Source organism: Monodelphis domestica, chromosome 3 (genome assembly GCF_027887165.1).
Source record: "Monodelphis domestica isolate mMonDom1 chromosome 3, mMonDom1.pri, whole genome shotgun sequence".
Taxonomy (NCBI): domain Eukaryota; kingdom Metazoa; phylum Chordata; class Mammalia; order Didelphimorphia; family Didelphidae; genus Monodelphis; species Monodelphis domestica.
This window is the reverse complement of record NC_077229.1, coordinates 59,022,345-59,036,273: the sequence shown is the minus strand read 5'-3', so window position 1 is coordinate 59,036,273 and position 13,929 is coordinate 59,022,345. Positions and strand designations below refer to the sequence as shown.

The 13,929-nt window shown below is 42.0% G+C and overlaps 1 protein-coding gene across 2 annotated transcripts in view; it reads left to right on the top strand.

Moving 5' to 3' along the window:
- The window catches only part of GALNT9 (polypeptide N-acetylgalactosaminyltransferase 9), a 581,478-nt gene that overhangs the window by 297,736 nt on the left and 269,813 nt on the right, over positions 1–13,929 (top strand). Inside the window, exons 10-11 of one of the 2 annotated variants that reach the window (XM_056821945.1) lie at positions 9,563–9,730; positions 11,184–12,536. The exons of the other annotated variant lie outside the window; for it this stretch is intronic. Coding sequence (XP_056677923.1) covers positions 9,563–9,730; positions 11,184–11,330 — 315 coding nt within the window. The 3' untranslated portion in view covers positions 11,331–12,536. Of the gene's footprint in view, positions 1–9,562; positions 9,731–11,183; positions 12,537–13,929 lie in introns of those variants that run through there. 2 annotated transcript variants of the gene reach the window in all.

Sequence of the window (13,929 nt, the reverse complement as noted above, 5' to 3'; positions counted from 1 at the left end):
GCCCAGTCCTGCAGAAAGGAGGACCTTGATTTCAAATCTAAAGTCAGACACTTACTAGCTGTGTGACCCTGGGCAAGTCACCTAACCCCTGTTGCCCAGCCCTTATCGCTCTTCTGCCTTGAAACCAATATTTGTATCTATTGTAAGACAGAAGACATAAATTTAAAATAAAATAAAATAAAATTTGAAGGCCAAACTGTTGAGAAACAAAGCCCATCACATGAGGGACACACATTGTTCTCACAAACCACAGTCACTAAAATTTTGGAATCACCATGTGCAAGCTAAGCAATAAAAGGTCCCAAGTGTACAGAAGAACCAATAGGACCTTCAATCTGTTAAGGCTTATGTTTGCAAAGCTGTCAACACACAAACTTGTTGGCTAATCCTAGCTTCTGAGTCAAAAAACACAAATAACATTTGTGAGATGCAAAACTTACTTGCATTTACCAAGGAAAATTTGTAAACCTTAAAATGCTATATTATTGTGGTATTATTTTTGTCTTTATTTACTAATGGCTAGACTGCAGGTTGAGCTTGTTTATATGTGTGGTTTGCCTTGGAAAAAGAAACAAAATTAATTTGCAAATTGTTCTTCTGGACATTAGTGACACTCTTTTCAGCTTAATAAATAAGACCCAACCAAGGCCTAGACAGTTATTGCTTCCATGAACAATGAGAAAGCAGCTACTGCAGTGTCCCAGTAACTTTATTTTCAGGGTATTACATCGCATTAGCTGTGACATTGAAGGGATTTGATAAATATTTGTTGCACTAAGTGTCTATTGTAGGCAATAGATTTTAACCCATCCCATTCAGAGCCTTCAACTTTCCCATTATACTTCTTTTAAAAAAAAAAGCTTTACTGTCTTAGTATCAATTCTAAGACAGAAGAGCAACAAGGGCTAGGGAAATGGGGTGAAGTGACTTGCCCAGGGTCACACAGCTAGGAAGTGTCTGAGGCCAAATTTGAAGTCAGGGAAATGAGTCTTCCTGACTCCAAGTCTTGCATTTTGTGCACTATGGCGCCATTTTGCTTCCTGATTCCAAGTCTGGCATTCTGCACACTATGGCGCCATTTTGCTGATCCTTGGCAATACTAAGGCAGCAAAGAAATCACTTCCCATCATTATTACTATCCATTCAATCTGGTACCTTCCATGGGCCAAGCACCAAAGTGGGTCCTGGCCTGGGAAATGAGTTTTCTTTTTGAGCTTTATCCCTCAGATGCCCCCATAATCCACTTTTCAGAAATCATCACCTCTTGTCAGCCTCCCAGTGTTGGGGGCTCAGCCATGTGTGTGAAATGACATCTGCCTTTGGGCCTTGCTTTCTTCTGCTGAGTGATATTAGGCACTCATTAGGAAATGGAAGCTTTAAAGCAACACTGATTCTTGAAGTGTCCAAGGACCCATCAGGTTCTGTCTTTATTCTGGATTTTGAAACTAATAGTAATTTAGAGCTCCTCATTGTCTCATCTTGACTCTGATACCGAAGAGGTGGCTGGTCCTTCATTTTTAAAATACAGACCAAGTTCTCAGCTGTGGTCTTGATGGAAATTCCTCCATAAAGTGAAATTATGACTATTTGGAAGCTGCAGGGAAGTCTTGAGATATAGCTGGAAAGCTCCTGAACCCCTTGCTCACATTTCCTCCCTTGGAGCAAATTCAGATCTAGGGGGACAGAACAGTGTGGCCCAGGTGAAGTCATGTGAGAATAGGGGGGGGGGTCATATCTCTAGAGTCCAGTCAGTCCATTTATTAAATACCTCCTATGTGCCAGGCCTTGTGCTAAGCTCTGGAGTTACAAAGAAAGACAAACACCAGTCCTTGCTCTCAAGGAGCTCACAGTCTGCTGGGATAAATGATGTACAAATGACAAAGTGCAAGAAATCTATAGACAGAATTAAACTGGAGATAATCTACAGAGAGAAGGCACTTGCTGTACAGGCAGCCACATGATGCAGTGGATAGAACACTGGGAGTGGAGTTGGGAATACATGAGTTCAAATCTGGCTTTGGACATTTACTAGCTGTGTGACCCTGGCAAATCGCTAGCCTTGTTTGCCTTGGTTTCCTCATTTATAAAATGAGCTAGAAAAAGAAAGGACAAACCACTCTAGTATCTTTGTTTTAAGAAAACCCCAAATTCAACAGGAATATGACTGGGGATATAGACTCTAAATGATCACCCTGGTGCAAATATCAATAATATGGAAATGGGTCTTGATCAAGGACACATGTAAAACCCAGTGGAATTGCCTGTTGGCTATGGGAGTGGGATGGGAAGAGGGGAGGGAGAGAACATGAATCATGTAACCATGGAAAAAATTTTCTTAATCAATAAAATTAAATTTAAAAAATTAAAGAAAACTCACCAAGAGTCAGACACAACTGGAAAATGGCTCAACAGCAATGTCTCTCGGAATTAGCACAGTGCCTGGAACAGATATTTTTAAAATCTTCCCCTTCTAAAATCAATACTATATATTGGTTCCAAGGCAGAAGAATAGTTAGGACTAGGCAATGGGAATGAAGTGACTTGCCCAGGGTCACACAGCTAGAACGTGTCTGAGATCATATTTGAACCCAAGATCTGGCTTTAAGCCTGTCTCTCTGTTGACTGAACCCCCTAACTGCCCCCCTTTTAGTAGATATTTAATAAATGCTTTGGGGTTCAGATTGAATTAAGTTGAATTGTGGATTAGAACAAGTAAGAACAAAAATACTGAGCCTTGGTAACAGATCCTACCTACCGTCTTAATGCTCTCCCAGAGAGCAGGCGACCACATTCAGTAAACTGTAAAAATAATTGCCCATTTCCAAAGCTCTGTATAATCTGTTTTGAAACAGCAATAAGACACAATCACTGCTGATTTTCTGGGTGAAAATTACATTTCTCCACCAGCCCAGCAAGTCACCCTCTGTACTTAGCTCTCTTCCTCTCTCCCTACAGACCAGAACAGATGGAAGCCAGACTAGCTTTAACTCCAAGTCATTGGAGCTTACTTTAATGCTTTCCACAGTTTGAGTGGAATTCATTAGGTTTGTCTCAGACCCTGTCCATGCCGATTTAGCAACAAGGAAGCACCTTAGTATGAAATTCTCTCACCCCAGAGTCCTGACCCCTGAAGACGGTTCCTATGGGGAGTTCTCCCTCCACAGGTCATGGGTACAAAGCTTCAGTCGCCCCATCCTCTGAGATGAAGATTGATCCATGAGAAGAAGAGTTCTTAATCACCTAATCTAATGGCCTTTTCTCAGTCCTCATCCTCCTTGACCTCTCTGCAGACCTTGACAGTATCTACCACCTTCTCCTCCTGAATATTCTCTCCTATGTAGGCTTCCGTGGTGATGTGTTCTCCTGGTTCTCCTATCTGTTTGACCATTCCTTCTCAGTTTTCTTTGTTATATCATCAACCAGGTCACTCTTGCTAACTGTAGGTGTGCCCCCAAAGGGCTATCCTTCTGTACACTCTTTTCCTTCTATCTTATTTCTCTTGATGATCTCAACTGCCATAAATTCAATTAGGGACTAGTAGGTGGTGCAGTGGGTAAAGCATTGTGCATAGAGTCAGGAAGATCTGAGTTCAAATTTAGCCTCAGATGCTTATTGGCTTTGTGACCCTAAGCAAGTCATTTAACCTCTTTTTGCTTCATTTTACTCATCTGTAAAAGGAAATAATAATTGCAACCACCTTCCAAGCTTGTTGGAAGAATAAAATGAGATAATAATTGTAAAGCATTCAGCACAGTGTCTGGTATATAGCAATTACTATGTAAATGTTAGCTTATAGTGTTATTACCATCATCTCTCTGCAGATGATTCCCAGATCTACTTATCCAGCCTTACCCTATCTCCTCACACCAGTGGGCTAATAGACATCTTGAACGGGAGTCCTGTAAGCATCTTAAACTCACCATATCAAAAACTGAATCTTTTTCTTTCTCTCCCAGCCCTCCCTTCATTCGAACTTTCCTGTTACCATTGAAGGCACTAGCATCCTCCCAGTTACCCAGGTTCAAAACCTTGATTCCTATATCTCACTCCCTTATCCAATCACTGTCTTTCTTCATAATATTGTTCCTCTTACATTGCCACCACCCTGATCCACATTCTTTTTTTCTTATCCTTGAATTAATATGGTAACCTTCTGCTTGGTCTCCATACCTCAAGTCTCTTCCAACTCCATTCCATCCTTCATTTACCTCTCAAAGTGATTTTCTCAAAGCTCAGTTTTGATCCTGTAACCCTACTTACACAGTTGGACTAAGATGGCTTCCTAGAACCTCCAGGACCAAATATAAAACTCTGAGTTTGGTTTTCAAGGCCCTTTATAACCTGGCTCCTTCCCAGCTTTCCAGTCTTCCTACACCTTGCACTCTCCCATGTCATTGACAATCCAGTGATAGTGGCCACCTTGTTTCTCCCACAAGACAATCTATCTCCTGACTCTGGATATTTTCTGGCTGTCCATTGAACTCTTTCCCTCCTCATCTCTCCCTCTTTACTTCTTTGGTTTCCTTAAAGTCTCAACAAAAGTCTCACCTTTTACAAGAAGGATTTCCTGGTCCCCCTTAGTGCTATCCAGTCATCCCTCCAACTTATCCTATAATGTCCCTTTTTTGTACATGGTTGCTCATGGATGGATGGTTCAACCCATTGGACTATGAGCTCCTTAAAAGCAAGGACTACTTTTTATTGTTTGGGGATTTTGTGCTTTTCTTTGTATCCCTAGCACTTAATGGAACTACTGGAATATAATAAATAATTAACACATTCTCAATGACTTACTATCTGAAACACTATCAAAGATTTACAGAGAAGTAAAGTTTTGGCCAAGATCAAACAGGGAACAAGTAGAAAAGATGACGTTTGAACCCAGATTCTCTGACTTCATATCCAATGTAGTAAAATAGAAAGATCTGTGCCTGAGCATTGTAGAACTGGGGTTCAAGTCCTGCCTCTGTCACTACTTCTGTGACCTTGAGCAAATCACTCACCTGTAATATGAGGAGGCTAGATTAAATGACTTCTGCGCTTACTTCTAAATCAATGATCCTAACTTTTCTTTCAGAGTTCTTTTCTCACTGATAAAATTACACCAAATGGAAAATCTTACTCTTTGTTTTTCTAGCTAGATTTGGACTTATATGTTCATAGATCTAGAACTAGACGGTACGTCAGAAGCCTTTAGTCCAAATTCCCTCCCACTTTGCAGAGAAGGAAACTGAGATTGACACAATTTAAGTGTGACATAGAATCACACAAATAATATCAGAGGCAGGATGCAGATGCCAAGTCTTTGGCTACAGAGCAGTGCTCTCTCCACATGCTCTACCTCCTTAAAAATACATTGTTTTCTTATAGGAGAAACCATTAATAAAAGTGGAATATCATCATAATCAATTCCATCATCACCACCATCACTACCACCATCATCACCCTCATTATCATCCTTATTGTAATCATCATCCCCATTATCACCATGACCATCATCATCATCACTTCCATCTTCATCATAATTGCCATCATCATCATCTTAGCTAACATTTATTAAGTATCGACTATGTGCCAAAGACTGTGCTGATCACTTTGCAAACATTGTCTCATTTGCAAAATTAATGGCCTCCATTTAATTAAAGCTGATAACACTCACCAAAATACTAGTTGCATTTGAACTTGCTGTAGGTGCTGTTAATATTTCCATTTTACAGATGAGGAAACTGAGGCAGATAGAGGTGATGTGATTCGCTCAGGAACCCAGAGCTAGCAAGTGTCCAAAGTTATCACTTGAATAATCACCAATGGATCTAGGCTTAAGTGGCAGGAACCAAAGATCTGAAACTTGCTTAGGATCATAGGTGAAAGGCACAATAGAAGCCACTTAGACCAACCTCCTCATTCAATTATTTTATTTTATTTTAATTACTTTTTTAATAACCTTTTTAGATCAGCTATATGATATAGAAAATAGAGTTCAAATCTAGGCATAAATACTTTCTATCTGTGTGACCTTGGACAAATCACTTAACTCTGATCTCCCTCAATTTCCTCATCAGTAAAATGCAAGTGATAATAGCGCCTACCTCCCAGGGATGTTGTGAGGTGACCAGCACAGTGTCTGGTACATAGTATATGCTTAATAAATGTTTCCTTCCTTTTCCTTAATTTTTTTAAACTTTTACATTCCATCTTAGTTTCTAAGGCAGAAGAGTGATAAGGCTTAAGCAAATGAGGGTTAAGTGACTTGCCTAGGATCACACAGCTAGGAAGTGTCTGAGTCCATATTTGAGCCCAGAATCACCCATCTCTGGGCCAGACTCTCTATCCACTTTTTTCCTTTATTTTACAGATAAGGAACCAAGAGCAGTGCTGGGATTCAAACCTAAGACCACTAGCTCTAAATCCATCATTCTTCCCTTTTTCCAACCAGAGTCTGCCCTTCCCCCTTACCCATCCCCATTCCCATGCCCCACTCCCAATATGGCAGCCAAGGTCTCAGAAGAGCCACATAGGATGTCCATCCTAATGGCATTCGGGCCATAAGAGCCAAAGTCCTAGGCCCTTTGGCCAAAAACAAAGCTCCGAGCCAGGGAGAGCATGGTTAATTTTTAAGTGCATAGTAAAATTAATGACTGCCATTTGGAAGCCTTTAATTAAAGCCAAGAGCCCTTACCACAAAACTGGGTACATTTGAATGTGCTTTCAAAACAGAAAAGCCAAATTCAATCAAAGATAAAATCACTCATGCTGGCCTAGGAGGGAGGAGGGTGTTGACTTAATCTCCTGGTCCTTACCTCATAAACTACTCGTGTTTATTAACAATATTATTATTATTATTTAGATACCTGTATATATATGTCACGCTGATTGATTTTGCAATAACCTGCTCTTATAAAAGAGAATATTGCTATGGCTTTCCATAACCTCCAACAGAGTTATTAAGACCAAGACATGATGCCAGATAACATCTTGTCCCCCAGAGGCCTGGCCTGACTCACATACTGATGGGCTCTGTGTTATCCTAATGAAAGGTGCTAAGACATTCTAAGGAAGCCAAGAAAATATGCTCCTCTTTCCCTGGGAACAGCCAGCTCAGTGGCTTATCTGCCACTCCACCCATTCCCCAAATTCTCAGATGCCAGCTAGTCCGCTCACTTTGTTTTACAAATGGGGAAACTGAGGTCTATGTAGAGTAAGTGACTTGACAAAGGTCATCTAGGTGGATCTAAATGAGGCTCCTCTGATACAAGAACTATCAATCTTTTTATGATACTACACTGGGCGCTCAATACAAAGCAAAAAAATATATAAACAAGTAGAATTCACTAATTGGCTGAGAACTCCCAAATGGAAGGGAAAACCAATTTCCAAGATCCAAGGAGGAGATGATTCAGAAATGGAAAGGGCCTCACAGATGATTTGGTCCAATTCTCCTCATTTTCCAAAGAAGGAAACTGAGGAAGATCACAGTTAAGTAATATAAACTACTTGTGCTTATATTATTTTTATTTATATATAATATGAATATTATTTAGATGCTGGGTATAGATGTCAAATGACTTACCCAAGGTCTCCTAGGTATAAGTGGTAGAGATGGAATTTGAACTCAAGTCCTATGACTACAAGGCCAGTGTTTATTGCACCATACCATGCTGCCTCCCTCATGGGCAGTGAAGCCCAGAGAGCTGTCTATTCTTCCCCCAAACTCCTTCAAAAGACCCAGACTACATAGCTTCTCTCCAGTCCATGCACCAACCACTCTTGTCCCTAAGAAACTCCAGCGCCCCAATAACCACACATATTTATTGAGCCCTTGAAAGTTGGCAAAGGATCATACAATACGTACATTGCCTTATGGGAGCCTCACAACCAGTTCCATGTGGTACCAACTAGGGTTTTTTTTACATTTTACAAAGGAGCTAACTGAGTTTCCAAGAGCTTCAGCAATTTCCCCAATAATGACACAGCTAGGAAATATCTGAGGCAGGTTTTTGAATGTAGGTCTTCCTTGATGCCATTATGTCCACTATTGTGAGGTTTAAGATCCTAGATTTATAGCTAGAAAGGGTCTTTTACCCACCATTGAAACCTCATTTTACATATGAGGCAACCAAGGGTGATTCCTCCAAGGTCACACAGGTTGTAAGTGGCAAAACCAGGATTTGAATTCAGGTTCTCTGACTCCAAATCCATTGTTCTTCCCACCTTGCTACATTCTTCTGATTCAATACTTTAATGACCTTTCATTTAATTTGTGTGGTCAGGTGACTTAACTGTCCTCAGGTTCACCATCAACATCTGGAAAATGGAGATAATAATAGCACTTACCTCATAAAGTTGTTGTTGAAGATCAGCTAAAATGATAAAGATTATTGGTGTGTGCCATTGTATGTGTATATCTTTAATAGGGGCATAATGGATAGAGAGCTGGTCTTAAAGCTAAGAAGACCTGAGTTCAGTTCTTGCCTCTGACATGAACTCACTCTGTGACCCTGGGAAAGTCACTTTAATTCTCAATGCTCCAGGAAACTCATTAAGATTATAAATGGTAGCACAGTGGATAATGCACTGGATTTGGAATCAGAAAGACCTGGATTCAAATCCTGATTCTGTCACTTCCTAGCTGTGTGACCCTGGGCACATCCTTTAACCTCTGTTTACTTCAGTTTCTTCATCTGTAAAATAGACATAATAATAACACCTACCATCCAGGGTTGTGGTGAGGATCAAGAGATAGTAATTGTAAAGTGCTTAGCATAGCACCTGGCACATAGTAAATACTATATAAACGTGGGTTTATTATTATTATTATTATCACCTACCTCTTGGGGCTCTTTCAAGAATCAATTGAGATAACAACTGTAAAACACTTAGCACAGTGCCTAGCACAATGTATAAAAGTGAGTGATGATGATAATGAAGCACATGATTAAATTACAGAGAAGGTGCCAAAATGCTTTGATAAAGGGATTTTCCTCACCTGGAAGTTCCCTATGCCAATGAAATCAAAGGTCTCATTCATAGACATGTTGGACTAGATGGTCTCCAAAATCCCTTCTGATTCTGTGATGCCCTGATTTTTAAGTGAGCAACCAGTATTTGGCATCCACTGACTCAGGACAAGTCAATCTTAAAAAGAGGAAAATGACCCTGACCCTTTGGGTTGGACTCTTCCCTATGAATAAATTCAACATCTCTCTCTCTCTCTCTCTCTCTCTCTCTCTCTCTCTCTCTCTCTCTCTCTCTCTCTCTCTCTCTCTCTCTCTCTCTGTGTGTGTGTGTGTGTGTGTGTGTCTGTCTGTCTGTCTTTCTCTGTCTCTCTCTTCATTTTTCTCTCCCTCTCTCCCTCTCTCCCTCTCTCTCCTCTCTCTGTCTCTCTCTCTCTATGTCTGTCTGTCTCTTTCTCTGTGTCTCTCTCTCCATCTCTCTCTGTCTCTCTCTATCTCTCTATCTCTCTCTGTCTGTCTCTGTCTCTCTCTTTCTCTGTCTGTCTGTCTCTCTCTCTCTCTTTCTCTCTCTCTCCCTCCCTCCTTCCACTCCCTTCCCCCATGCTCAGCTGGTGCGTTACAGTGCTGAGGGTCTGCTACAGCTGGGGCCCCTCGGTTCCACTGCTTTCCTGCCAGACTCCAAGTGTCTCATTGATGATGGGAAAGGTCGGACGCCCACCTTGAAGAAATGTGAAGATGTTTTCCGTCCTGCCCAGAGACTCTGGGACTTCACCCAGGTGAGAGTTAAAATGTTAGAGAAAAAGGGAACTAGGAACTCCCCCAATGCAGCATGCTTTCTACTGCATCATACCCTTTTCTGATTGCCTTTGACAAAAAACCCTCAGGCCCCCAGGCAAGTATCTCAATTTCTAGGATTCTTAAAGGAACTTAGCCAACATGCTCAGACAAAGACATGGAACTATTCCCATCAAAGCTACAGGAGCTTCTATGGGGAGCGAGATGGATAAACAGCAACTTCATGCTAAGAATAAGATGGCAGCCAATTTAAATATACATATATAGAGAAACTTAGGCATGGTATTGGTCAAGTGACTTCTTGGGACCCAAAGGGAGAAAGAACTAGACTGAAAAAGATCTAAAATCACAGCATCATGTGGTTGTTCAGTTATTTTTCAGTCATGTCCAACTCAATCCCATTTGGGGTTTTCTTGACAAAGATACTGGATGGTTTTACATTTCCTTCTCCAGATCATTTTACAGATGAAGAAACTGAGGCCAACAGGGTTAGGTGACTTGCCCAGGATCACATAAGTAGTATTCTATGGGAGGCTGGATTTAAACTTGGGAAGATTATTCTGCTTCTGGATCTATGCAGATTGCTCTATTCACTGTGCTACCCAGCATCATAAAATCACACAATTGAGAGCTGAAAGGGAACTCATTGGCCATCTGGTCCAGGCCATGCACAAAAGGCAGCCTCACTTTAACATGCCTGACAATTGGTCACGTAGCCTCTTCTTGAAGACATGTAATAGAGAAGACCCACTACATCTTCAGGAAGCCCATTCAACTTATGGATGCTTCTCTTTGTGAGGAAGTTGTTTCTGAATTCAAATCTATTTGTAATTACTACCTAATTCGGACCTCAGGGGTCAAATGGAGCAAGTCAAGTCCCTGTTCTACATGATGGCCTTTTGATTACTTAAAAATAATCATCATTTTGTTATCCCCCAAGCCTTTCTTTTTCCAGGCTAAAATACCCAGTTCCTTCAGCTAACATGACTGGTTTCTCCAAGGGAACTGAGTTGGACCTAGACAGAATCTATGTCCCCATGATCTTATATCATTTCATTCCTGGTCTTCACCTATGCCTGAGCCATTTCCCTTTAAACCCAAGGTGGCCTCCCAGAGAGATTGTGGTTGAGCAAGCCTGACATCTCAGATTGTGGAGAGGGGCAGGTAACTGAGGTGAAAGGTTCTATTTCCCCAAGGCTTATTAGTAGTCTCAGAAGAGACCCTAGTGTCACGGAGAAAGGGAGGGGGAAAAGTATAAATCACTTAGTCATCCTTTCTTTTATTCCCAATAATTTGTGAACACCACCACCTTGTGTATGTACATTTTCTAGGAAGGGGTGTCCTCCAGGGCATAAGTACCTCCTCTAGGAAAGGAATCACCTGACCTTCTTCTTCTTAACCTCATTTCCCTTCTATCTTCTCTCTCTGCCCCAGAATGGCCCCATCGTGAGCAGAGACACAGGACGGTGTCTGGAGGTGGAGATGTCCAAGGAAGCTAACTTTGGTCTCCGACTGGTAGTTCAGAGATGCTCGGGACAAAAATGGATGATTAGAAACTGGATTAAACATGGGCGGCACTGATGGGAATCCTTCTTACCATCCTCCCGAGAGGATACCCTTCTCACTTCTCTTCTATCCACTGGTGGTGAGAAAAACTATGGGAAGGAGATAGAGTGACCCACCAAGGACTAGATCACTAAGCCTGGGGTCCCCAATGACCCCACAGCTTTCCTCCCATGGACACCAAGAAGACTGCCCCCTGGAGGGAGAGGGCTTTCTCATTCACGATCTCTGGCCCAAGATGGGACTAGTCATTGGGCTTCCTAGCAGCCATGCTCCCGCAGAAAAATGGAAAACTCTCTTTCCCCTGTGTGGAGTCCAAAGGGAACCATATCAAGAGAACCCTCTTTGGACAGATGATTCCTCAGCTTTAAATTACTGGATTGGTGCACAACTCCTCTGATAAAGAATCATGTGCCTTTTCTACTGTATTTCCTATTTGAGCCACCTGGGACAGCTCCCCTCACTGAGAGGTAGCCACACCTTCAGCATGTATGGACTTCTTGTGTTAATGCCACAACATGTAAATAAACCCACTGTAAAACTTATACCCTAGTTCAACTTGAAGGTAGTTGCTTGGGAGTCTGTTTGGGTGCCAGAGCCCACATCCCAGGGTATATACCCCCCAAGATTATGGTATCTGGGGGCCTCCTTCTGCCCCCTCTGGGATCCCAGTGATGGAATCAGGAACCCAGCCAGTTGCTGGCTGACTTGGCCAATTTCCTCTTACTCTTTGGATTTCTTGAGCCACAAGGCACGGAAGAACAGACTCTGCTTCTAAGGGATGAATGAAGCAATTGGTCTGTGCCCAGTGCCCTTTCCACCACCCATACACACTCACACACTCACACACGCACACACACAAATACACACACACACATTCTGACCAGAGGAAACAGAGAAGAGATGGCTGGTTACCAGCTGCTTTGGTCCTTCTTGAATCTGAGGCCAGGAAGTCCTTGTCCAGTGACTACATATAAGGGGGTCATGCTTTGGGAAACTGTTCCATCCCCTCCTCACCCACCAGTGATAGCAGTGCCCTCCCAGACTTGGGCACTGCGGGCAGCAGCCCTGACCAGGAGGAAGAGCACTTTGGGTGTGGCAGGTGTGGAAAGTCCTCCACCAGAGGTTTCCACGGTGTCCAAATTCACTAGGACAGACAACGAGCACTGTTTACTCAAGGCTGATTTTTTTTGCATCAAATTAAAAGACATCATTTGATCATCATTGTGGGGGGAAAGCCTTTATTTAGTGCCAGTCTGCATGTGGCACTTTGTGGGGAGGAGAGGGTGGGAAATGACTGACTTTGGGGAGATAACAGTCTGAGGCAGAGTGGGACAAGGTGGACAAGCTGAATATACACTCAACTTACATTGACAAACATGGGCATGTCAACTGGTCTATAGCATTTATTAAGCATCTACTGTTCACCAGGTAGTAAACTAAGTACTGAGAATACAAAGAAAGGAAGGGAGATAGTCCCTGCCCTCTGGGAGTTTATATTCTAATGGGGAAAACAACATAAAATTAAGTAAATACAAGATATATACAGAGTAGAGAGGAAGTAATCTGAGAGGGAAGACACTAGAAATTGGCAAGACTGGGAAGGCTTCCTGTAGAAAATTGGATTTAAGCTGAATTTAGAAGAAAGCCAGGGAAGGCAGAAGCAGAGCTGAAAAAGGAAACCACTGCAAGACATGCAGGACAATCAGTGAAGTACCTACCTTGGGTAAGGAATAGCAAGGAGGCTATTGTTGCTAGATGAGGGGGGGGGGACAGAGAAAGACAGAGACGGAGAGGGAGACAGACAGACAGAGAGAAAGAGAAAGACAGAGAGATAGAGACAGAGAGAGAATGGGTGAAGTGTGAAGGGTGCTTTGCTTCATTTTTTTCCTAAAGGCAAAGAGAATTGGTGGACATCTGGCAAACAGAATGGTCAACAACTATAGAAAATTCTTCCAGGAATTCTGTGATGGACTTTTAGGTTTAGCCAGTCTGGGTCAGGAAGCAATCTTTTCTCCAAATAGGGAAGCAATGACCTGCACTATTAATATCAATCACAGAAAGAAGTGAACCAACTTGGGAATTCTCAAGGAATTGGTTTGTCTGGAGGGGAAGAGGACCAAGAATATTTGAAGTGGAAGGAATCCTAACTATTTGGTCAAAGGCAAGTCATCTACCCTTTTGGAGCCCATTTTCTCATCTATAAAATGGGGATAGCAATACTCAAAGAATTTAACCTCAAGTCAATACAACAATCATTTATTAAATATCTCCTCTGACCTAGGCTCTGTGATAAACACCAGGGATACAAAGAAAGAGTCTGTGCCTTCAAGGAGTTCACAGTCTAATTGGGGGAGACAATATGCAAATAGATTTATACAAATCACCTATACAGTATAAATTGGAGATAATCTCAGAGGAAAAGCACCTGTATTAAGGAGATTTTTCATAAGCTTCTTGTAGGAGATGGGACTTTACATGAGGTTTGAAGGAAACCAAGGAATTTAAGAGAAAGGGGGTGAGAAGAGTATTCAAGGCGTGGTGGGGAGGGGAGACAATCAACAAAAGAACCGAGTCAGAGGATGGATCATCTTATATAGGAGCAGCAAGAAGGTGG